Below are 26,039 nucleotides of genomic sequence, written 5' to 3'. Positions count from 1 at the left end.
TGCTGTGGGTTGTTCAGGGCAGTCTGTGAACCGCAGCCTCGTTTGGTCCAGGTGCTTTCTGTAAATTTGTCCATTGTCTAGTTTGACCACAAACACCATACTCCCTTCTTTAGCTATCACCGTGCCCGCGATCCACTTGGGACCATGTCCATAGTTTAGCACATACACAGGGTCATTCAGATCAATTTCCCGTGACACAGTGGTGCGACCATCATTTACATTTTGTTGCTGCCGCCTGCTCTCTACCTGATCATACAGGTTGGGGTGAACCAGCGAGAGACTGGTTTTAAGTGTCCTTTTCATGAGTAGCTCAGCCGGGGGCACCCCTGTGAGCGAGTGGGGTCTCGTGCGGTAGCTGAGCAGTACTCGGGACAGGCGGGTTTGGAGTGAGCCTTCTGTGACTCGTTTAAGGCTCTGTTTGATGGTTTGTACTGGCTGCTCTGCCTGCCCATTGGAGGCTGGTTTAAACGGGGCCGAGGTGACATGTTTGATCCCATTGCGGGTCATGAATTATTTAAATTCGGCACTGGTGAAACATGGCCCGTTGTCACTGACCAGTATGTCAGGCAGGCCGTGGGTGGCAAACATGGCCCTCAGGCTTTCAATGGTGGCAGTGGCGGTGCTTCCCGACATTATTTCACATTCAATCCATTTTGAAAAAGCATCCACCACCACCAGGATCATTTTACCGAGAAACGGGCCCGCATAGTCGACATGGATCCTCGACTATGGTCTGGAGGGCCAGGACCACAAACTTAGTGCTGCCTCTCTGGACGCGTTGCTCAACTGAGCACATACACTGCATTGCTGTACACAAGACTCTAAGTCAGAGTCGATACCAGGCCACCACACGTGGGATCTGGCTATCGCTTTCATCATTACTATACCTGGGTGTGTGCTGTGGAGATCCGAGATTGCTAATTCCTGACTCTAATGTACTGACTTACATGAGGCGCATGCTGAAGTCAAGGTCACTCGGGACCTGCACCTTTAATTCCAGCTCTCCAGTGCTGCACTTGCCTGAGACCTCCCTTTATATACCACAGTGGGACAGTTATGGAGTGTCTCCTGCAAGTGCACCCCTGGTGGTAAGGTATGCTTATTGTTACAGGTCATATCCAGTTACAGTCATGTATAGCATGGTAAGATACAGTTATATACAGTAATGTGAGATACATGACATCATCCTCCCCCAAGGTCTTATTGCCTTTATAGATTCATGTGGTCTGCGCTCTCGCGTGGAGCGTCTTAGTTGTGGTTCAGTTGTTTGCCTTGGTGCCTGTTTTTCGTTCGGTGTGATTGCTGGTATCTCGCCTGGGCTGTCTGTTGAGACTGCCCTTTCCTCAGGTTGTTCCATCTGTCTGTCCACCAGGCGTGGTGTGAGTTCCACATTGTAGTCTGCCTCTGGTTCTTCAGTGTTATCAGTGAATCTACTTTTTACTTGGTCTACATGCCTCCGGCAGGTTTGGCCATTGTCCATTTGTACAACCAGTAGCCTGTTTCCCTCTTTGTCTGTTACTGTCCCTACAAGCCATTTGGGACCCTGGCCATAGTTTAGCACAAACACTTTATCCCCTAACTCATTACACATCCCCTTCGAATTTTGGTCATGGTACTCAGTTAGCTTTTGACGCTTAGCCTCAACAATTTCATGCATGTCTGGAGGATTAATGAGAGCCTAGTCTTTAAGGTCCGTTTCATCAATAGTTGCGTGGGGGGAACCCCAGTCAACGAATGCGGACGAGATCTGTATGCCAGCAGCAGTCGCGACAGGCGGCTCTGCAGTGTGGGACCTTGGATTCTGAGCATGCCTTGTTTAATGATCTGTACTGCTCGCTCTGCCTAGCCATTGGAGGCCGGCTTGAAAGGTGCCGTCTTAACGTGATTTATACCGTAGTCAACTATAAAACCATGAAATTCTGTGCTGGTGAAGCACGGACCATTATCACTGACCAATATGTCAGGAATGCTGTGCGTTGCAAACATGGTTCTAAAGCTCTCCACAGTGTGGAGATGGTGCTCGAATTTAAAATGGTGCACTCGATCCATTTTGAAAATGCATCAACGACTACGAGGAACATTTTGCCCATGAATGGGCCCGCATAATCTACATGCACCCGCGACCACGGTTTGGTGGGCCAGGGCCAGGGACTTAGGGGGGCCTCCCTGGGGGCATTACTGAGTTGGGCACAAATGGTGCACCGATGGACGCAGAGCTCCAAGTCCGCGTCAATGCCAGGCCACCAGACATGAGATCTGGCTATGGGCTTCATAAGAATGATCCCCGGGTGCTCACGATGGAGCTCCCGGACAAACGCCTCCCTGCCTCGTAAGGGCATTACTACTCGGCTGCCCCATATCAGGCAGTTTGCCTGTAGTGAGAGTTCATACATGCACCTATGGAAGGGTTTGACCTCCTCGGGGCAGGCACGTGAGCCTCTGCCCAGTCACCGGTTAAACGCATCTTTTAACTAGGCTCTGATTTGACGAGCCGTCATGGGCGAACCTGTGGATTCAAAGGCATTGATTGCCATGACCATCTCACAGTCCTGTTCGTCGGACCCTTCTGTGGTCGCCAGGGGTAGCCTGCTAAGCGTGTCGGCACAGTTGTCTGTGCCTGATCTGTGCCTTATCGTGTAGTCGTAAGCCGCCAGCATGAGTGCCCACCGCTGAATGCGCGCCGAGGCGTTGGCGTTGATTGCCTTGCACTCGGATAGTAGGGACGTGAGGGGTTTGTGGTTGGTTTCTAACGCAAACTTGGCCCCGAAAAGATCTTGGTTCAACTTTTTGACACCGTACATACACGCGAGCGCCTCCTTCTCAACCATACCGTACCCACGCTCCGCCCGTGAAAGTGACCTGGAGGCAAAAGCAACGAGCTGCAATTTACCCGCATCATTGACATGCTGTAAAACGCACCCGACCCCGTACGCTGACGCATCACACGTAAGGACTAACTTTTTACCTGGGTCAAAAAAGGCTAAAACACTCTTGGAACATAGAAGGTTGCCTGCCTTATTGAAGGCGCGTTCTTGGGTGTCTCCCCAAAACCAATCGCACCCCTTTCTGAGTAGCACGTGGAGAGGCTCCAGCAGCGTGCTCAAGTTCTGCATAAAGTTCCCAAAGTAATTGAGTAGCCCGAGAAAGGCGCGCAGTTCCGAGACATTCCGGGGCCTGGGTGCCAGGCGAATTGCTTCGGTTTTGGATTCGGTTGGGCGGATTCCATTCAGCTGCAATTCTTCTGCCCAAAAATTCAACCTTAGGCGCGAGAAACAGACACTTGGATTTCTTAACTCTTAGGCCTACCCGATCCAATCGACTTAGTACTTCCTCAAGATTGCGGAGATGAGAGTCGGTGTCCCTGCCCGTGATGAGTATGTCATCTTGAAACACAACCGTCCCCGGGATGGACTTGAACAGACTCTCCATGTTGCGCTGGAATATAGCAGCTGCCGACTTGATGCTCAATGTCCTTAGTTTGGTGTCGATCCTTGTGAGTTTTGGTCTGTTGCTTTTGTGCGGCCACAGCTGTTCAAATTGTTGAACACTCATGAGGGATTGACTGGCCCCTGTGTCCAGTTCCATGTTGACAGGTATCCCATTGAGTAGAACCCTCATCATAATTGGAGGCGTCTTGGTGTAAGAACAGTGCACATTGATCGTGTTAACCTGCTGTACCTCGGCGTCCCGTGCACTGTTCCAACCGTCTTCTGGTCCGCATTCCGACCCTTCCAATTCGTATACCAGCCGAGCTGCTGTTTTTCTGCACATGCGAGCCAGATGCCCTGTGTAGTTGCAGTTTCTGCAAACGGCATGCTGAAATCGACACACCCTGATTGAGTGCCTTCCCTCACATCTCCAACACAGACCGCTTCCATTGTTTCCGAAGGATGAGCTGCGTCTGGCTGATCTCCCTTGAGCTTCTCTCAGTCTGTTGTTGATTGCTCGCATTGTGGGTTGATGAGGTGTGATCGGCCGTTCATGTGGCTCTTGATTTTGATGGCTTCTGGCGCCACTGTCTCCTGTTGAAGGCCTGCTCTCCTGCCTTTGTCTGTGTGTGGGGGTAGCGGTTTGTTTCACAATGTGAACCCCTTGTTCCGATGCCTTGTTGGTTGTCGTACCCGAAGTATAGATCAGCCTCGTTTCTTCTTCGCCTGCCAAGAACGTCTGTGCGACCAGTGCTGCTGCCTCTAGAGTCAAGTTCTTAGTCTCTATAAGCTTTCGGAATATGCCTGCGTGGCCTATTCCTTCAATAAAAAAGTCTCTCAGTACTTCTCTCCTTAGTTCATCAGGGAACTCACATGAACTAGCCAGCCTCCAAAGTTCTGCCACGAAGTCGGGTATGCTTTGGCCCACACAGCGTCTGTAGTTGTAGAACCTGTGTCTGGCCATGTGTAGGCTGCTCGCTGGCTTCAGGTGGTCTCTCACCAATGTGCTCAACTCCTCAAACGACTTGCTTGCTCGTTTCTCGGGTGCCAGCAGGTCTTTCATTAAAGCGCATGTTTTCGAGCCACAGCTGGTCAAGAGATGGGCTCTTCTCTTGTTTGCCTTATCATCGCCCAGCCAGTCTTTGGTCACAAAGCTTTGCTGGAGCCTTTCTATAAAGTCATCCCAATTGTCTCCAGCATAGTATTTATTATCTGAGCTGTTGGTAGCCATTCTGTGGATTCTGTGATCCCGTAACTCGTCGCCACTGTTAAGTCCTGACTCTAATGTACTGACTTACATGAGACACATGCTGAAGTCAAGGTCACTCAGGACCTGCACCTTTAATTCCAGCTCTCCAGTGCTGCACTTGCCTGAGACCTCTCTTTATATACCTCAGTGGGACAGGTATGGAGTGTCTTCTGCAAGTGCACCCCTGGTGGTAAGGTATGCTTATTGTTACAGGTCATATCCAGTTACAGTCATGTATAGCATGGTAAGATACAGTTATATACAGTAATGTGAGATACATGACAGAGATGAACGTCTCCCTGCCCTTTTTTGGTAGCACTACGCGGTTACCCCACAACAGGCAGTCTGCTTGAATGGATAGCTCGTCCTTTCGCCGCTGGAACGGCTTGATTGGCTCTTGCATTTCAACGTGGATGCTGGCCCAGCTCCCATGCAGTACACAGTTTTTTACTAGGGACAGCAGAGGATCTTGCCTGGTCCAAGTCCTAATCTGGCGGGCCGTGACAGGTGATTTATCATTTTCAAACGCTTCCATGACCATCAACAAGTCTGCGGGCTGTGCCACCATGAACAAGTTTGCAGGCTGTGCCATTTCCACACCAGTGGTGGGCAAAGGTAGCCGACTGAGAGCATCCGCACAGTTCTCGGAGCCTGGCCTGTGGCGGATGGTATAGTTATACTCTGATAGCGCAAATGCCCACCTTTGTATGTGGGCTGAGGCATTAGTATTTATCCTCTTGTTTTCAGCGAACAGGGATGTGAGGGGCTTGTGATCGGTTTCCAGCTCAAATTTGAGGCCAAACAGGTACTGATGCATTTTCTTTACCCTAAACACACCCGCTAATGACTCTTTCTCAATTATGCTGTAGGCCATCCCGGCCTTGGACAAGCTCCTGGAAGCATAGACGACAGGTTGCAACTTCCCCGCAACGTTAGCTTGTTGTAATACACACCCGACTCCATACGACGACGCATCACATGCTAGCACAATTCTTTTACACGGGTTATACAATACAAGCAGCTTGTTGGAGCATAAAATGTTTCTGGCTTTCTCAAAAGCAATTACTTGCTTTTTTCCCCATACCCAGTTCTCACCTTTGCACAATAACACATGTAGGGGCTCTAAAAGGATGCTTAACCCCGGTAGGAAGTTACCAAAATAGTTGAGGAGTCCCAGGAATGACCACAGCTCCATGACATTCTGTGGCCTGGGCACGTTCCTGGTAGCCTCTCTCTTGGCGCCTGTGGGCTGAATTCCGTCCGCCGCGATCTTTCTGCTCAAAAACTCCACTTCTGTTGCCATGAAGATGCATTTCGACCTCTTCAGCTGCAACCCAACGTGATCCAGTCGCTGGAGGACCTCCTCCAGGTTTTGTAGGTGCTCGGCGGTGTCCCGACCGTGACCAATATGTCGTTCTGAAAGACCACCGCGTGTGGTACCGACTTGAGTAGGCCCTCTATGTTTCTCTGGAAGATCACTGCAGCTGACCGAATTCCAAACGGGCATCTGTTGTAGATGAACAGTCCCTTGTGCGTGTTGATGCAGGTGAGGCCCTTCGAAGACTCCTCCAACTACTGCGTCATGTAGGCCAAAGTCAGGTCGAGATGGGTGAATGTCTCGCCAGCATCGCAAATAGGTTGCCTGCCTTAGGTAGCGGGTATTGGTCCTGTCGCAAGAAACGATTAATAGTTACTTTATAATCGCCGCAAATCCTGACCGTGCCATCACTTTTGAGTACTAGAACAATCGGGCTGGCCCACTTACTGAATTCCACTGGGGAGATGATGCCCTCGCGTTGCAGCCTGTCCAGCTCGATTTCCACTCTCTCCCTCATCATGTGAGGTACCGCTCGTGCCTTGTAGTGAATGGATCATGCCTCTGGGATCAAGTGGATCCGCACCTTTGCCCAGAAAAGTTTCCAATGCCTGGCTCAAAAAGGGAAGGAAATTTGTTAAGAACCTGGGTACATGAGGCCTCATCGACATGTGATAGCGCTCGGATGTCATCCCAGTTCCAGTGAATTTTGCCCAGCCAACTCCTTCCAAGCAGTGTGGGGCCATCGCCCGGGACAATCCAGAGTGGCAGTTTATGCACTGTGCCCTCGTAGGTGACCTTGACCATGGCGTTGCCCAGGACAGTGATAAGCTCTTTGGTGTACGTTCTCAGTTTCGTGTGGATGGGGCTCAGGGCTGGTCTGAATGCCTTGTTTTGTTTTTTTTTTTTAATTCGTAGCCAATCGTTCCAATTCTTTGTCAAATCACAAACGCCAGAGGTCACCTTGGGCCCATTCAAGGATCACTCTGCACCAATGCTCTTAGTCAAAAGGCCTAGAGCCACTGCACCGTTCCTGGAAGTACTGCAATACCAGGTTCGTCCCATGGAGGTGGATGGGTCAGGCCCCCCACACACCTCCTATTTCCAAAAAAGCAAGCATATACCTTCCTGATCCAGGGAGAACCACCTTGGGGTTATGGTGGTTACTCCCCTGTCAGGTCAGCTACGCATGATCTTAGCCAATGCCTTGTTGCACCACAGTCTCTCAAACATCTTTTTACTCATGATGGATTGGCTAGCGCCAGTGTCCAGTTCCATGGTTACGGGTAAGCCATTCAATTTTACGTTTAGCATTATAGGTGGACATTTCGTCGAAAATGTGTGCACCCCGTGTACTTCAGCATCTGCCTCCTCTCTGAGGCTCGAAATTGCTTTGATCCACCATGGACCGATCTTCCTCTGTCACGTGGGGGTCAGCAGGTTTTGCAGAGCTTGCAGCTCATTTGCAAGCTCGTTGGAGGTGCCCCATTGTTCCACAGCTCTTGCAAACATACCCTTTGAAACGGCATGAATAGGCTGAATGGAAGCCTCCACAACGCCAACAAGGTGTGAATTGCCTTGCATTCATCCTTTGTTGGGGACTCTGAGTCATCTGGGTCACCTGAGGCCTGCTAGCAGTTGCAGACTCGTGGTTTCTGCCCTGTACATTTCTGCTCGCAAACACAGTTCCAGTTAATTTATGAACATTGCTAGCACTTGTGTGCTGAGAGATTTGTTTGGTGTTATCACTGTGGACATAAATGCCTGTGCTATTGCAATTGCCTTAGTGTCTCTACAGTCAAAAATTTTCGTAGGATGGTCTCGTGGCCAATGCCCAGTACAAAAAAGTCTCTGAGCATTTGCTCCATGTAGCCATCAAACTCACATTGTGCTGCAAGTCGCCTTAGCTCAGCGACGTAGCTCACCACTTCCTTACCTTCAGATCGCTGGCACGTGTAGAACCGATACCTCGCCATCAGCACGCTCTCCTTTGCGTTAAGATGCTCCCGAACCAGTGTACACAGCTCCTCATACGACTTATCTGTGGGTTTCACCGGAGCCAGAAGATTCTTCATGAGGCTGTAGGTCGGTGCCCCACAGACTGTGAGGAGGACCGCTCTCCTTTTTGCAGTGCTTCCTTCTCCGTCCAGCTCGTTGGCTACAAAGTACTGGTCTAGCCGTTCGACATAGGCTTCCCAGTCCTCACCCTCCGAGAACTTCTCCAGGATGCCCACAGTTTGCTGCATCTTTGCGTTGGCTTCGTGTACCCGTCGCCAGTTGTTTTGTTCTTAACACAGATGAGGCTGCACACAGGGAGGTTAAAGTAACAGTGACCTCAGTCTTTAATAAGACACTCCAGAGTGAGGAACAGGCCTTCGGGGCCGGCTTATATACAGTGCTCCCAAGGGATGCTGGGATCCCTTGGGACTTCAGGGGATGAACTCCCTGGTGGCGGAACATGGGAGTGCATGCTTTACAGATACACAACAGCTTTGGTGTTATGGAAAGGTTTGGACTGGAGTGAGTCAAACAGGAGAGATCGGAACATATCACCTTGTAGGATTTTCTAAGGGAGGTTGGAGATGGGGTGGTAATTTGCAAGGACAGAGGGGTAACTTTGGAGTAACCAGAAGCAGGATTTCTTTTCCTTCCTTAGCCTAGGGATGCTGAGAAGAATTGCAGCACCCGGACTGCCTGAGGTTGGCGGCTTGATCCAGGTCCATCTTTGACCTTTTTAGCTGAGAAACACACCACTCAGTATATGTTCCCAATCAATCATCAGAAGGATGATTCCCAAGTCTTTTGGATGTTAAAAATATTTTCGTGAATAGGAAAAAAAATAAGAAATGTTTTAAATTTTTCTCACAGGGAAAGAAAGTTGCATCCTTCCACTACCCCGGAGGGAATGTGTCTTACGGCCGACAAAACGTTTACAGATCTTTGGGCGAATCGCTTACTCACCCAGATGCTAATGAGACGGAATGGAGAATAAACATCGATATAGTCATGGAATGGTTTGAAAAGGAAGACTTTGATTTTGTAACTCTTTACTACGGAGAGCCTGATAATATTGGGCACAAATTCGGACCAGAGACAGAGCAGAGACGCGATATCATTCGACAGATTGACAGAACCATCGGTTACCTCATATCCAGCATTGAGAGGCATGGCCTGAAGGATAGGCTAAATGTTATAATAACTTCAGACCACGGGATGACAACAGTAAAGAAAGCCCCTGAGGTTGATGAAATCAGGCTGTCAAAATATATCAGTTTTAAAAATATTAAGTTTGAGTTATTAGACTATGGAGGTTTAGGGATGATTTTACCAAAAGAAGGGAAGACAGAAGAAGTCTACCAGGCACTGAAGAATGCACATCCTCATCTAAAGGTGTATAAAAAGGAGGAATTTCCTGAAAGATTTCATTATAGTAAAAATGATCGTATTTTGCCACTGCTTGTTTATGGAGACCTGGGCTACAATGTCAATGGGGTAAGTGACAGGGGCTTTTGTGTCTTTTTAATTGTATAAGGGGGAAAGGTATGGGTCTGGTGTCTCAGGAAAACGTAATACAATCAAAGGTTGTGAACATTTATTTTCCACATAAGTTGAATAGTAAATGATCTGAACGTGTGGCCCTTTAGAACATGATTATTACTTTCATTGCCTTTCTACAAACAACTTCTAATCCAAAATTATTGCAATATTTACTGATTCCATCTTTATTTTTCTCAGTTCTCTAACAGCTACATTTTCAGGCAGCAACAAAATAGCATTACATTGGCCATTTATTTCTTCTTAATTCTGCACCCCTGTTATATCAGCTCTTTCCTACCCCAGCGGAGCCATCCCTCGGCACACAGCATTCTCAGACTGAGGGAAGTCACACCCTCCGCCCGAGGGAGCCTTCCAACAGAGCACTAGCTCACCTGCACATTGGTCGCCTTCCTCTGCAAGACCAGGCTGACTGAGAACTTACGGGTCCCAACGGTTGCAGCTAATGTTTGGGGGGTGGCCCATTGAGCTAGAGCCGGCAGTGGGGAAAGTTCGAGCGCCTCGGTCCACGCAGCTTAAAGGGAACCTTGTCCCAACACGTCTCACAAATCATCATCCTAGGCAGTCCCTCGTATCGAGGATGACTTGCTTCCACAGCAGAAAGGGATGAGTTCACAGGTGTTTCAATGAAGGACCTGATATTCCAGATCCCGAACTACATCCTGAAGGGTGGATTTTTTTAACATGTGGTGACTGTTGCACACCAGCCACCACACGGGCTTGGTCCAGTGGCAAGGGTTAACCGGGACAACTGGAGACCTGCCCTGCTGCACGGACCTAGTGCACGCACATATCGCAGTGTGGGCTGGCCCGTGCTGCCCCTGGGCCCTTGCCTCTTCTGGGCCCCGAATTCTCGCCTCTCCCGGGCCCCGATCACGTCGCTCCACGATCACTTGCCGCTCCTGCGCCCGATCTCGCCGCTCCTGCTGTACCTGCCCACACTCCAATCAGTGACCTGGATCTTGGTGACGTCCAATCTAGTCGCCCTCTTCACAGCCATCGCTCTCCAGCACACGTTGTATCTTGAAGTGGTCTGCTTCTTTGAAGGTCCCAACCGGCTGATGGTCCTTGCAGGTCGAGGCATTCAAACTCTGTCATCAGGCTACCTTAATAAAGTGGTTCGTTCATTATTGAAATAGTTGTTACAACTTCATTTCTACTTTTCCTCCCCTTTCATGTCACACAGCTCCCCCGCCAATGGCTCACAACCACCGGGCCTGTACCTTTAATGGCACAGGAATCTCGCTGATCGCTGTTAGCCTCGTCCAGCGGCCCACCGCAAGTCTTGGCCCAATCACATTCCAAACTCAGGGACCTCATCATACATTCATTCATTTGCAACACAACACTCGCAAATGTCTGTAAACAAGATATAGTAGCAGCAGAAATCGTCAGTGAATCATGTGAGAGCCAAAGTAGTTCATCAATTGACCATTTATCATTTCAGAGAATTATCATTTACTTCAATAAAGGAGATCATGGATTTGACAATGAAGAAATGGACATGAAAATGATTTTCCGAGCATTTGGCCCAGATTTTAAGAGTACGTACCTGGCGGAGCCGTTTGACAGTGTTCACACATACCCGCTGATGTGCAAGTTGTTGGGTGTCAAGCCTGAAGCTAACAATGGATCGTTGACCTTCACTGAAGGAATGCTGGTAGATTCAGTTGACAAAGCAGTGGATAAGCCAGGTACCAAGTGACTTCTTTCTGCTGCATCTGTAGCTTTGTTTGACATCTACTTGCTGCCTGTAACATTCAGAGGAGGCTACATTACTTTCTTTCAATTGTTCCCTGACTAAAAATATCAACTGATGCCATCATTTGTCAGCAATTATGGAAGTTAATAACAGCAGTCGTGTAATTGTTAATAGTGCTACACATTGTGGATCTTCATTCTAAGCAATTGCAATTAGAATGATCTTTTTATTGCATTCTATAAAAATTAATTCGTCAATGTGCATTTAGGCATTCTGTTTGACAGCCTTATCAAATGTATACAGTTAATGTTTTTGTGTCGTTGCTGCAAAGTGAAAAATGCAGGAATTGGGAATTACAGAGAATTACAAAGAATCATCATCATCGTCATCATAGGCAGTCCCTCGGGATCGAGGAAGACTTGCTTCCACTCTTAGCATGATTTCTTAGGTGGCAGAACAGTCCAACATGAGAACCACAGACTCTGTCATAGGTGGGACAGACAGTGGTTTAGGGAAGGGGTGGGTGGGGAGTCTGGTTTGCCGCACGCTCTTTCCGCTGCCTGTGCTTGTTTTCTGCATGTTCTCGGTGACGATACTCGAGGAGCTCAGCGCCCTCCCGGATGCACTTCCTCCACTTAGGGTGGTCTTTGGCCAGGGACTCCCAGGTGTCAGTGGGGATGTTGCACTTTATCAGGGAGGCTTTGAGGGTGTCCTTGTAACATTTCCTCTGTCCACCTTTGGGTCGTTTGTCGTGAAGGAGTTCCGAGTAAAGCGCTTGCTTTGGGAGTCTCGTGTCTGGCAAGCAGACAATGTGGCCTGCCCAGCGGAGCTGATCGAGTGTGGTCAGAGAATATACACCACAGAAACAGGCCACTCAGCCCAACCGCTCCACAACAGCCCCCTCCCACCCTCTTCATCTCACCCCATCACCATATCCCTCTATTCCTTTCTCCCTCATGTGTTTATCCAGCTTCCCTTAAATTGCATCTCTGCTATTCGCCTCAACCCCTCCCTGTGTGTACTTCATTGCACCTCACTGGCCGTAAAGCGCTGAGACATCCGGTGGTGGTGAAAGGCTCTATATAAATGCAAGTCTTTCTTTCATTCTTGTGGTAGCAAGTTTCACATTCACACCACTCCCTGGGGAAAGGATCACAGAATCATAGAATCATAGACATTTACAGCACGGAAGGAGGCCATTTCGGCCCATCGTGTCCGCGCCGGCCGACCAAGAGCTATCCAGCCTAATCCCACTTTCCACCTCCCGGGCTGTAACCCTGTAGGTTACAGTACTTCAGGTGCACATCCAAGTATTTTTTAAATGTGGTGAGGGTTTCTGCCTCTGCCACCCTTTCAGGCAGTGAGTTCCAGACCTCCACCACCCTCTGGGTGAAGACATATCCCCTCAAAATCACCTCTATATCTCCCCCAATTACTTTAAAACTATGTGCCCTCTGCCAAGGGAAACAGGTCCTTCCTATCCACTCTATCTAGGCCCCTCATAATTTTATACACCTCAATCAGGTCTCCCCTCAGCCTCCTCGGTTCCAAAGAAAACAGACCCAGCATCTCCAATCTTTCCTCATCGCTAAAATTCTCCAGTCCAGACAACATCCTCGTAAATCTCCTCTGCACCCTCTCCAGTGCAATCACATCTTTTCTGTAATGTGGTGACCAGAACTGCACACAGTACTCCAGCTGTGGCCTAACCAGTGTTTTATACAGTTCAAGCATAACCTCCTTGCTCTTGTATTCTATGCCTTGACTAATAAAGGCAAGTATTCCGTATGCTTCTTAACCACCTTATCTACCTGGCCTGCTACCTTCAGGGATCTGTGGACCTGCACTCCAAAGTCCCTTTGTTCCTCTACACGTTTCAGTGTCCTACCATTTAATGTGTATGCCCTTGTCTTGTTAGTCCTCCCCAAATGCATTACCTCACACTTCTCCAGATTAAATTCCATTTGCCACTGTTCTGTCCACCTGACCAGTTCATTGATATCTTTCTGCAGTCTGTAGCTTTCTTCTTCATTATCAACCACACAGCCAATTTTAGTGTCATCACAAATTTTTTAATCATACCCTCAACATTCAAGTCCAAGTCCAGATGGAGTATAATGTGGGAAAATGTGAGGTTATCCACTTTGGCAGCAATAATAGAAAAGCCAATTATAATTTAAATGGAGAAAAATTGCTAAGTGCTGCAGTAGAGAGGGACCTGGGGTCTTTGTGCATGAAACACAAAAAGTTAGTATGCAGGTACAGCAAGTAATCAGGAAGGCAAATGGAAAGTTGGCCTTTATTGCAAGGGGGGATAGAGTATAAAAGCAGAGAAGTCCTGCTACAACTGTACAGGGTATTGGTGAGGCCACACCTGGAGTACTGCGTACAGTTTTGGTCTCTGTATTTAAGAAAGGATATGCTTGCTTTGGAGGCTGTTCAGAGAAGGTTCACCAAGTTGATTCCGGAGAAGAGTGGGTTGACTTATGACGATAGATTGAGTAGGTTGGGACTATACACATTGGCGTTCAGAAGAATTAGAGGTGATCTTATCGAAACATATGATAATGAGGGGGCTCGACAAGATGGATGCAGAGAGGATATTTCCACTCATAGGGGAAACTAAAACTAGGAGACATAGTCTTAGAATAGTGGGCCATCCATTTAAAACTGAGATGAGGAGAAATTTCTTCTCTCAGAGGGTTGTAAATCTGTGGAATTCTCTGCCCCAGAGAGCTGTGGAGGCTGGGACATTGAATATATTTAAGGTGGAGATAGACAGATTTTTGAGCGATAAGGGAGTGAAGGGTTATGGGGAGCAGGCGGGGAAGTGGAGCTGAGTCCATGATCAGATAAGCCATGATCTTATTGAATGGCGGAGCAGGCTCGAGGGGCCGTATGGCCTACTCCTGCTCCTATTTCTTATGTTCTTATGCTGAATATAGTCAACAACTGAGCCTTCACAGCACTCTGAGGTAGAGAATTTCAAGGATTCACAACCCTCTGAGTGAAGAAATTCCTCCTTATCTCAGTCTTTAATGGCCGACCCCTTATCCTGAGACTGTGACCCCTGGTTCTAGATTCTTCTGCCAGGGGAAACATCCTCTCAGCATCTACCCTGTCAATCCCCCTCAGAATCTTTGTATGTTTCAATGAGATCACTTCTCAATCTTCTAAACTCCGGAGAGTATCGGCCCAATCTCTCATCATAGGACATCCCTCCCATCCCAGGAATCAATGTGAACATCCATTGTACGGCCCCCAAGGCAAGTATATCCTTCCTTAGATAAGGAGACTAAAACTGTGCACAGTACTCCAAGTATGGTCTCACTAAAGCCCTGTACAATTGTAGCAAGACTTCCTTTGGGCCCAAATTTGGTCAGGAGTTGCTCCGTTTTTTTTGGAGCAACTTGATTTTTCTGGAGTATCTTAAAAATCCCCATTCTGCAGATTTAATTTGCGCCAGTGTAAGTGAATTAGTTAGGATTTTTTTTAGTTTCGTTTATTTTTTTCAATAGGGGGCGTTACCAGCCACCGATGCCTGTTTTGGCCATTTAAGCCAGTTTGGACAGCTAATAGTTGCTCCAAACTAACTTAGATCAGCATATGTGGCCATTTGTGGCCGCACAGAAAACCCTTGTGGAGAGTTAAGAAATCAGCACAGGTAGCCAGAGATCTGGGGGTAAGGAAGCGGAGAGGAGCTTGCAAACCACTAATCACCTTCACAACAACTTTCAAGAAGCATAAAACCCATTACTAATAATAATAATAATAATAATAATTAATAAAAATAAATAAATAAATAATAAAAAATACAACTTAAGTCCTACCTTCCTAACGCCCCACACCCCCATCCACCCCCCCGAGGGAATTGACTTCTCTCTGAGGGACTGGACTTCTCTCCAAGGGATTAGACTTCTCCGAGGGACTGGACTTCTCTCTGAGGGACTGGACTTCTCTCTGACGGACTGGACTTCTTTCTGAGGGACTGGACTTCTCTCCAAGGGATTAGACTTCTCCGAGGGACTGGACTTCTTTCCGAGGGATTAGACTTCTCCGAGGGACTGGACTTCTCTCTGAGGGACAGGACTTCTCTCTGAGGGACAGAACTTCTCTCTGAGGGACAGGACTTCTCTCTGAGGGACTGGACTTCTCTCTGAGGGACTGGACTTCTCTCTGAGGGACAGGACTTCTCTCTGAGGGACAGGACTTCTCTCTGAGGGACTGGACTTCTCTCTGAGGGACTGGACTTCTCTCCAAGGGATTAGACTTCTCCGAGGGACTGGACTTCTCTCTCCAAGGGACTGGACTGCTTTCCGAAGGACAGGACTTCTCTCCAGGGAAAACTTAATCACTGTTGGGTCATAACGATTTGACTTGTGCCCACACAAAATGCAATGTTCTTCCACACTGCTGCCTGCTGGCCCATGTTTTATCGGGAGGTGCTGTTGAAGATTTTCGGGTCGTCCCTTCGGGTCCTGCTCACAGCCTGCAGGACGCACTGGGAGGGTGAGGAGCTATTGCACATGTGCGCAGACTCCACTGCGCATGCGCGCAGCTGCCGGCACTGTTTTCGGTGCAGGGCTGTAGATCCACCCCCCACTCCATGAGAAACCCCGCGCCGGGACCCTGGACACACAGCAGAGCGGCCAGAATCATTAGTAAGTTTTTTGGCGCCGTTTTGGGGAAATTTGGATTCTTACTCTTATATTCCAACTCCCGCAATAAAGGCCATCATGCCATGTGCCTTCTAATTGCTTGCTGTACCTGCATGCTAACTCTGTGTTTCCTGTGTGAGGTCACCTAATTCTTTCTGAACACCAACATTTAAAAGTTTACCACCATTTAAAAAATATTCTGTTTTTCTATTATTCCTACCAGAGTGAGTAACCTCATATTTCCCCACATTAAACTCCATCTGCCACGTTATTGCCCACTCACTTAACCTGTCTATATCCCTTTGCAAGCTGCTGTGTCCTCCTTAAAGCTTAACTTCCAACCGAGCTTTGTATCATCAGCAAACTTGGAGACATTGCACTCTGTCCCTTCATCTAAGTCATTGATATAGTTTGTAAATAGCTGAGGCTCCAGCATTGATCCCTGCAGCACCCCACTGGTTACAGCCTGCCAACCTGAAAATGACCCGCTTATCCCGACTCTGTTTTCTGTCCATTAATTGTTTGGCACTCCCACTGTGTTAAATGGGATAGATTCAGAACAGATCTAGCAGCTCAAAACTGGGCATCCATGAGGTGCTGTGGGCCATCAGCAGCAGCAGAAAGAAGAGCATGCCAGGAGCAGCACCAGGTGTATCTAAAAATGAGGTGCCAGCCTGGGGAAGCTGCAACACAGGACTACATGCATACTAAACAGCGGAAGCAGCATGCTATAGACAGGGCTAACGATCCCACAATCAACGGATCAGATCAAAGCTCAGCAGTCCTGCCACAGCCAGTCGTGAATGATAGTGAACCATTAAACAACTAACAGGAGGAGGAGGCTCCGTGAATATCCCCATCCTCAGCGATTACGGAGCCCAGCACACAAGTGCAAAGGACAAGGCTAAAGCGTTTGCAACCACCTTCAGCCAGAAGTGCCGAGTAGATGATCCATATCGGCCTCCTCCTGAGGGCCTCGCCATCACAGAATCCAGTCTCCAGCCAATTCAATTCACTCCACGTGATGTCACAAAGTGGTTGAGTGCACTAAATACGGCAAAGGCCATGGGCCCCGACAACATCCCGGCTGTAGTGCTGAAGACTTCTGCTCCAGAACTAGCCGCGCCTCTAGCCAAGCTGTTCCATACAGCTACAACACTGGCATCTACCCGATAATGTAGGAAAACGGCCCAGGTATGTCCTGTCCACAAAAAGGTCAAATCCAATCCGGCCAATTACCGCCCCATCAGTCTACTCTCAATCATCAGCAAAGTGATGGAAGGTGTCATCGACGGTGCTATCGAGCGACACTTACTCACCAATAACCTGTTCACCGATGCTCAGTTTGGGTTCTGCCAGGACCACTCGGCTCCAGACCTTATTACAGCCTTGGTCCAAACATGGACAAAAGAGCTGAATTCCAGAGGTGAGGTGAGAGTGACTGCTCTCGACATCAAGGCAGCATTTGACCGAGTGTGGCATCAAGGAGCCCGAGTAAAACTGAAGTCAATGGGGATCAGGGGGAAAACTCTCCACTGGCTGAAGTCATACCCAGCACAAAGGAAGATGGTTGTGGTGGTTGGAGGTCAATCATCACAGCCCAGGACATTGCTGCAGGAGTTCCTCAGGGCAGTGTCCTAGGCCCAACCATCTTCAGCTGTTTCATCAATGTCCTTCCCTCTATCATACGACCAGAAGTGGGGATGTTCGCTGATGATTGCACAGTGTTCAGTTCCATTCACAACTCCTCAGATAATGAAACAGTTCATGCCTGCATGCAGCAAGACCTGGATAACATTCAGACTTGGGCTGATACGTGGCAAGTAACATTCGCGCCACACAAGTGCCAGGCAATGACCATCTCCAATAAGTGAAAGTGTAACCACCGCCCCTTGACATTCAACGGCATTACCATCGCCGAATCCCCCACCATCAACATCCTGGAGGTCACCATTGACCAGAAACTTAACTGGACCAGCCACATAAATACTGTGGCTACAAGAGCAGGTCAGAGGCTGGGTATTCTGCGGCGAGTGTCTCACCTCCTGACTCCCCAAAAGCCTTTCCACCATCTACAAGGTATGAGTCATAAGAACATAAGAAATAGGAGCAGGAGTAGGCCATACGGCCCCTCGAGCCTGCTCCACCATTCAATAAGATCATGGCTGATCTGATCATGGACTCAGCTCCACTTCCCCACCCGCTCCCCATAACCTTTTATTCCCTTATCGTTCAAAAATCTGTCTATTTCGCCTTAAATTTATTCAATGACCCAGCCTCCACAGCTCTCTGGGGTAGAGAATTCCAAAGATTTACAAACCTCTGAGAGAAGAAATTCATCCTCATCTCAGCTTTAAATGGGCGGTCCCTTATTCTGAGACTATGCCCCCTAGTTTTAGTTTCCCCTATGAGTGGAAACTTCCTCTCTGCATCCACCTTGTCAAGCCCCCTCATTATCTTATATGTCTCAATAAGATCACCTCTAATTCTTCTGAACTCCAATGTGTATAGGCCCAAACTACTCAACCTATCTTCATAAGTCCACCCCCTCATCTCCGGAATCAACCGAGTGAATCTTCTCTGAATTGCCTCCAAAGCAAGTATATCCTTCCTTAAATAAGAGTCAGGAGTGTGATGTAGTATTCTCCTCGTGCCTGGATGAGTGCAGTTCCAACAACACTGAAGAAACTCGACACCATCCAGGACAAAGCAGCCAACTTAATTGGCACCCCAACTATCACCTTAAACATTCACTCCCTCCACCACCGGTGCACCGTGGCTGCAGTGTGCACCATCTACAAGATGCACCACAGCAACTTGCCAAGGCTTCTTCGGCAGCACCTCCCAAACCCACGATCTCTACCGCCTAGAAGGACAAGGGCAGCAGGCGCACGGGAACACCATCACCTCCACGTTCCCCTCCAAGTCACACACCATCCTGACTTGGAAGTATATCGCCGTTCCTTCACCGTCGCTGGGTCAAAAGCCTGGAACTTCATCACTACAGCACTGTGGGAGCACCTTCACCACATGGACTGCAGCAGTTCAAGAAGGCGGCTCACCACCACCTTCTCAAGGGCGATTAGGGATGGGCAATAAATGCTAGCCTTGTCGGCGATGCCTACATCCCATGAATGATTATTAAAAAATTGAATCTATGCCAATATATTACCTCCAATCCCATGTGCCCTTACCTTGCATAACAACCTTTTATGTGGCACCTAATTGAATGCCTTTTGGTAATCCAAATATACTACATCCACTGGTTCCCTTTTATCAACCCTGCTAGTTACATCCTCACAAAATTATAATAAATTTATCAATTACTTTTTCCCTTTCATAAAACCATGTTGACTCTACCTAATCATGCTATGTTTTTCTAAGTGCCCTGATACCACTTCCTTAACAACGGATTCCAGCATTTTTCTAAAGACTGATTTCAGGTTAACTGGCCTGTAGTTCCCCGTTTTCTCTCTCCCTCCTTTCTTAAATAGCAGAGTTACATTAGCTACCTTCCAATCTGCTGGGACCGTTCCTGAATCTAGGGAATTTTGGAAGATCACAACCAATGCACCCACTATCTTTGCAGCCATCTCTTCGAGAACCTTAGGATGTAGGCCACCAGGGATAGGGGATTTGTCAGCTTTTAGCTCCACTAGTTGCTCATGTACTTTATCTCTACTGATCGTAATAACTTTAAGTTACTCACTCTCATTCGGCTCTTGGTTCCGCACTAGTTTTGGTATACTTTTTGTATTTTCGTCTATGAAAACAGATACAAAATATCTGTTGAATGTCTCTGCCATTTCCTTACACCCCATTATAATTTCACCTGTCTCAGCCTCTAAGGGACCAACGCTTATCTTTTGCTACACTCTTCCTTTTTACGTACCTGTGGAAGATCTTAAAATCTGTTTTTCTATTTCTTGCTTGTTCAATCTCATTCTATTGTCTCCCTTTTGATCATGTTTTTGTTCACCCTTTTGCTGGTTTCTAAAGCTCTCCCAATCCTCAGGCTCACTATTATTCTTCACAACATTCTAAGTTTCTTCTTTTAACCTAATAATATCCTTAACTTCATTAGTTAGCCATGGATGGATCACTTTTCCCATGGAATTTTTATTTCTCAATGGAATGTATATTCGTTGAGAATTTTGGAATATTCCTTTAAATATTTGTCACTGCTTATCATAGAATTATAGAAAAATTATGACACAGTAGGAGGCCATTTGATCCATTGTGTCCGTGCCGGTCGAAAAAGAGTTATCCAGCCGAATTCCACCTTCCAGCACTCGATCCGTAGCCCTGTAGGTTACGGCTCTTCAAGTGCACATCTAGGTACTTTTTAAATGTGATGAGGGTTTCTGCCTCTACCACCCTTTCAGGCAGTGAGTTCCAGACTCCCCCCACCCTCTGGATGAAGAAATGTTTCCTCATATCCCCTCTAATCCTTCTACCAATTACTTTAAATCTATGCCCCCTGGTTGTTGACCCCTCTGCTAAGAGAAACAGATCCTTCCTAGCCACTCTATCCAGGCCCCTCATAATTTTATACACCTCAATAAGGTCTCCCCTCAGCCTCCTCTGTTCCAAGGAAAACAAACCCAGCCTATCCAATCTTTCCTCATAGCTAAAGTTTTCTAGTCCTGGCAACATTCTTGTAAATCTCCTCTGCACCCTTTCCAGTGCAATCACATCCTTCCTGTAATGTGGTGACCAGAACTGCATGCAGTACTCCAGCTGTGGCCTAACTAGTATTTTATACAGTTCTAGCATAATTTCCCTGCTCTTTAATTCTATGCCTCGGCCAATAAAGGAAAGCATTCCGTGTGTCTTTTTAACCACCTTATCGACCTGTCCTGCTACCTTTAAGGATCTGTGGACATATACTCCAAAGTCCCTCTGTTCCTCCACATATCTCAGTATCCTCCCAGTTATTGTGTATTCCCTTGCCTTGTTGCCCCATCCCAAATGCATTACCTCACACTTTTCCCGATTGAATTCCATTTGCCATTTTTCTGCCCAACTGACCAGTTCATTGATATCTTCCTGCAGTCTGGAGCTTTCCTCCTCACGGTCAACCACACGGCCAATCTTTGTATCATTTGCAAATCATTAATATATACCAGAAAAAGTAAAAGACCAAGTAAGGGACTGAGCCCTGCGGAACCCTACTGGAAACATCCTTCCAGTCACAAAAACTCCCCTCTCATTACCCTTTGCTTCCTGCCACTGAGCCAATTTTGGATCCAATTTGCCATTCTCCCTTGGATCACATGGGCTTTCACGTTTTTGATCAGCCGACCATGTGGGACCTTGTCAAAAGCCTCGCTTAAATCCATGTAAACTATGTCAAACGCACAGCCCTCATCGACCCTCCTTGTTACCACCTCAAAGAGCTCCATCAAATTAACGACCTTCACTTAATGAATCCAAGCTGACTGTCCTTGATTAATGTGTGTCTTTCTAAATGAAGGTTTATCCTGTCCCTCAGCATTGATTCCAGTAATTTGCCACCGCCGAGGTTGAACTAACTGGTCTGTAATCGCTCGGTTTATTCCGTCGACTATTTTTGAACAATGGTACAATGTTTCCATTCTCCAATCCACTGGCACAACTCCTGTAGCCATACCGTTTTAATGTAATTTCCCAAGCTACCTTAGCCAACTCATCCTTCAATATCTATGTAATTTGTCTTATTTAAGTTTAAGATTCAAGTTTTGGATTTAAGTATGGCACACTCAAACTTGGTGTGAATTTCTATCATATTATGATCACTCTTCCCCAGAGGTTTCTTTACTATCAGTTTACAAATTAACGCTGTCCCATTGCAAGATCTAAAATAGACTGCTCCCAATTTGTTCCACGACGTAAATTCTCGGAAACTATTTCATCATGAAACAGGAAAAGCATTGAGATTTATCATTCCGATTATATTATAGAAACCTTCACAGTAAGTCAGGTAATATGATATTTTGTAAGGATATGGGTGTCATACCATGCAGTGGATAATTTCTGCTAAGATGGAGCTGTATCTTTTTTATGCTACAAAGCCTTATTGTTGTTCAGCAAATTAGTGTTTGGTCTGGAAATGTTGCAGATTGAAATGTACTTTATTAGTTTCAGGTTGCAGCTCAGAAGGATGGAGTTTTTTATGATTGTTTAATATATTGGAATATTGGAATATTGGAATGCTGGTATTTCTTCATTAAAAATGACAAGTGCATTCCAAAGACCCTGAGCCAACATTCAGTGACGTCAGCCTAAGGGCAGGCTACCTTAGCACAACGATATTCTGTATTTTTGTGGTAATGTGCTCGCAATAGTAAAAAACATCATGTATTTCAATTTACCATGAGCATTACCACTCGAGATCTGCGCTTATATACGAGATAATGCATGCATGCATGAAAGAGAGAGAGTTCAAGTTGAACTGATTTGCACTCTATTTATACTGCATGCTGATGTGGCCCTTTAATGGTAATTGTACATTTCAGCACAAAGCACAAAGCAGTTGAAGTTTGATATTCCCAGTAAATACATTGAAGGGCTCCAAAGAAAAAGCAAGTTACATTTACGTCATTTTCTTTTAGGTCCGGTGGAGGAGAATACATCATCTGCTGTCAGAGGATTAAGTGCTGTCCTCGCATTTCTGGCCTTAGTATTTACCATATATGTGACATACAGCGCTATTCAAAGAAAGAAACGGTAAGGAAACTTTGAAACAACTGACTGTAGTATAGCTCTCTTCCCAGTACTGAAAAACGTGTTATACCAGCTAGAAATATAATGAGACTCTATTAGCAGCAGTCCATTGTAGGCTCAAGGTGCAAAATGGGATTGGCTTTAGCCAGGTGATATTTACATTACATATCATGCACCTCCAGATAAGCAGCTCCCCTTTCCCAAGCTTGCTCCCTTACATATATCAACACAAAAGAGTCCCCAATTAATGCCACCATCTGAATACAACTAACATAGTACGCGCTCATAAAATTAGATCTCTGAGCAAAAACTGCGAACTCAGACAGAGCAATGCAAAGTGACCTGCTGACAGAGTGAAGTGTTTAAAATGGGAATTTAGTGAGGGTGGGAATGCAGTGGTTATTATCAAACTGTTGATTATCAGTGTTTTATCAAACTGAAATATAATTTCGTTTTTTAACCTTTAAAATGAGAATTGAAATAGATATAGATGGGGAAAGAGGTGCAAAGTAATTTAACTGAGGGAGAGCCCAGAGCATTGTGAGAGAGGGTGAATGAGTCTTTAGAAACAGTGCAGAATGTGGGAGTACTGAAACAACTGGAGAAAAATCTGTAAAATGATGTTATGAACAATGCAGGGTAAGGAGCCCTGGTTCCCGAGGAATAAAATCTCGCTTTCATTGATTTATTGATGTCTTTATATTTAACTTTTAGGAGATAAGGGGCTATTCAAAGTAAAGAGGCAAGGGGAAAAATTAAACTGTCAGCTTCAAGTAAATAGACACTTGCTTTCAGTAAACTGGCAGGACAGCGTTGAAAAACTGCCCAGGTACGTCCTGTCCCCAAAAACTGCCCAGATATGTCCTGTCCCCAAAAACTGACCAAGTACATCCTGTCCCCAAAAACTGTCCAGGTATGTCCTGTCCCCAAAAACTGCCCAAGTACATCCTGTCCCCAAAAACTGTCCAGGTACGTCCTGTCCCCAAAAACTGTCCAGGTACGTCCTGTCCCCAAAAACTGCCCAGGTACGTCCTGTCCCCAAAAACTGCCCAGGTACGTCCTGTCCCCAAAAACTGACCAGGTACGTCCTGTCCCCAAAAACTGCCCAGGTACGTCCTGTCCCCAAAAACTGCCCAGGTACGTCCTGTCCCCAAAAACTGCCCAGGTACGTCCTGTCCCCAAAAACTGCCCAGGTACGTCCTTCCCCAAAAACTGTCCAGGTACATCCTGTCCCCAAAAACTGTCCAGGTACATCCTGTCCCCAAAAACTACCCAGGTACGTCCTGTCCCTAAAAACTGCCCAGGTACGTCCTGTCCCCAAAAACTGCCCAGGTACGTCCTGTCCCTAAAAACTGCCCAGGTACGTCCTTCCCCAAAAACTGCCCAGGTACGTCCTGTCCCCAAAAACTGCCCAGGTACGTCCTGTCCCCAAAAACTGCCCAGGTACGTCCTGTCCCTAAAAACTGCCCAGGTACGTCCTGTCCCTAAAAACTGCCCAGGTACGTCCTGTCCATAAAAACTGTCCAGGTACATCCTGTCCCCAAAAACTGCCCAGGTACGTCCTGTCCCTAAAAACTGCCCAGGTACGTCCTGTCCCTAAAAACTGCCCAGGTACGTCCTGTCCCCAAAAACTGTCCAGGTACGTCCTGTCCCTAAAAACTGTCCAGGTACGTCCTGTCCCTAAAAACTGCCCAGGTACGTCCTGTCCCTAAAAACTGCCCAGGTACGTCCTGTCCCTAAAAACTGCCCAGGTACGTCCTGTCCCTAAAAACTGCCCAGGTACGTCGTGTCCCTAAAAACTGCCCAGGTACGTCCTGTCCCTAAAAACTGCCCAGGTACGTCCTGTCCCTAAAAACTGCCCAGGTATGTCCTATCCCCAAAAACTGCCCAGGTATGTCCTATCCCCAAAAACTGTCCAGATATGTCCTGTCCACAAAAACTGTCCAGATATGTCCTGTCCACAAAAACTGTCCAGATATGTCCTGTCCACAAAAACTGTCCAGATATGTCCTGTCCACAAAAACTGCCCAGATATGTCCTGTCCCCAAAAACTGCCCAGGTACGTCCTGTTCACAAAAAGCAGGACAAATCCAATCCGGCCAATTACCGCTCTATCAGTCTACTCTCAATCATCAGCAAAGTGATGGAAGGTGCTGTCGACGGTGCTATCAAGCGGCACTTACTCACCAATAACCTGCTCACCGATGCTCAGTTTGGGTTCTGCCAGGACCACTCGGCTCCAGACCTCATTACAGCCTTAGTCCAAACTTGGACAAAAGAGCTGAATTCCAGAGGTGAAGTGAGAGTTGACATCAAGGCAGCATTTGACTGAGTCCTCGTAAAACTGAAGTTAATGGGAATCAGGGGGAAAACTCTCCACTGGCTGGAGTCATACCCAGCACAAAGGAAGATGGTTGTGGTGGTTGGAGGTCAATCATCTCAACCCCAGAACATCGCTGCAGGAGTTCCTCAGGGCAGTGTCCTAGGCCCAACCATCTTCAGCTGCTTCATCAATGACCTTGTTTTCATCATAAGGTCAGAAGTGGGGATGTTCATTGATGACTGCACAGTGTTCAGTGCCATTCACAGCTCCTCAGATAATGGAGCAGTCTATGCCCACATGCAGCAAGACCTGGACAACATTCAGGCTTGGGCTGATAAGTGACAAGTAATGTTCATGTTAAGCTGTGCGACTGCACAATGGTCTGAAAATCATTCTCAACGGCTTTTAAATGGCATGAACCGCGTATGCACGGGATTTGTGCAGCCCCTTAAAATGGCCACATCCCCCCAAAAAGCGAGAACATTGGTGATAAGTAACCTTTGCGCCACACAAGTGCCAGACAATAACTATCTCGAACAAGAGAGAATCTAGCCAACCTCCCCTTGACATTCATTGGCATTACCATCGTCGAATTCCCAACCATCGACATCCTGTGCATCACCATTGACCAGAAACCTAACCGTGGCAACAAGAGCAGGTCAGAGGCTGGGTATCCTGCGACGAGTGTCTCACCTTCAGACTCCCTACAGCCTTTCCACCATCTACACAGCACAAGTCAGGAGTGTGATGGAATACTCTCCACTTGCCTGGATGAGTGCAGCTCCAACAACACTCAAGAAGCTCAACACCATCCAGGACAAAGCAGTCCTCTTGATTGGCACCCCATCCACCACCTTAAACATTCACTCCCTCCACCACCGGCACACCGTGGCTGCTGTGTGTCATCATCATCATAGGCAGTCCCTCGTATCGAGGATGACTTGCTTCCACGCCAAAAAGGGATGAGTTCACAGGTGTTTCAATGAGGGACCTAATATTCCAGATCCTGAACTACGTGTTGAAGGGTGGAAGATGCCTGTGTGTGGATTTTTTTAACATGTGGTGGCCGTTGCACACCAGCCACCACACGGGCTTGACAGAGCG

General features: G+C 47.2%; 1 protein-coding gene across 1 annotated transcript in view; it reads left to right on the top strand.

Moving 5' to 3' along the window:
- Positions 1–26,039, top strand: part of LOC139281578 (ectonucleotide pyrophosphatase/phosphodiesterase family member 7) — a 103,605-nt gene that overhangs the window by 56,742 nt on the left and 20,824 nt on the right. The window contains exons 3-4 of the mRNA XM_070901732.1: positions 8,861–9,484; positions 10,995–11,241. Of these exons, the coding sequence (XP_070757833.1) occupies positions 8,861–9,484; positions 10,995–11,241 (871 nt within the window). The remainder of the gene's footprint in view (positions 1–8,860; positions 9,485–10,994; positions 11,242–26,039) is intronic.

The sequence above is a fragment of the Pristiophorus japonicus genome, chromosome 15 (genome assembly GCF_044704955.1).
Source record: "Pristiophorus japonicus isolate sPriJap1 chromosome 15, sPriJap1.hap1, whole genome shotgun sequence".
Lineage (NCBI taxonomy): Eukaryota > Metazoa > Chordata > Chondrichthyes > Pristiophoridae > Pristiophorus > Pristiophorus japonicus.
Note: the sequence above shows the minus strand (reverse complement) of the source record. Positions and strands in the feature narration are given on the sequence as shown.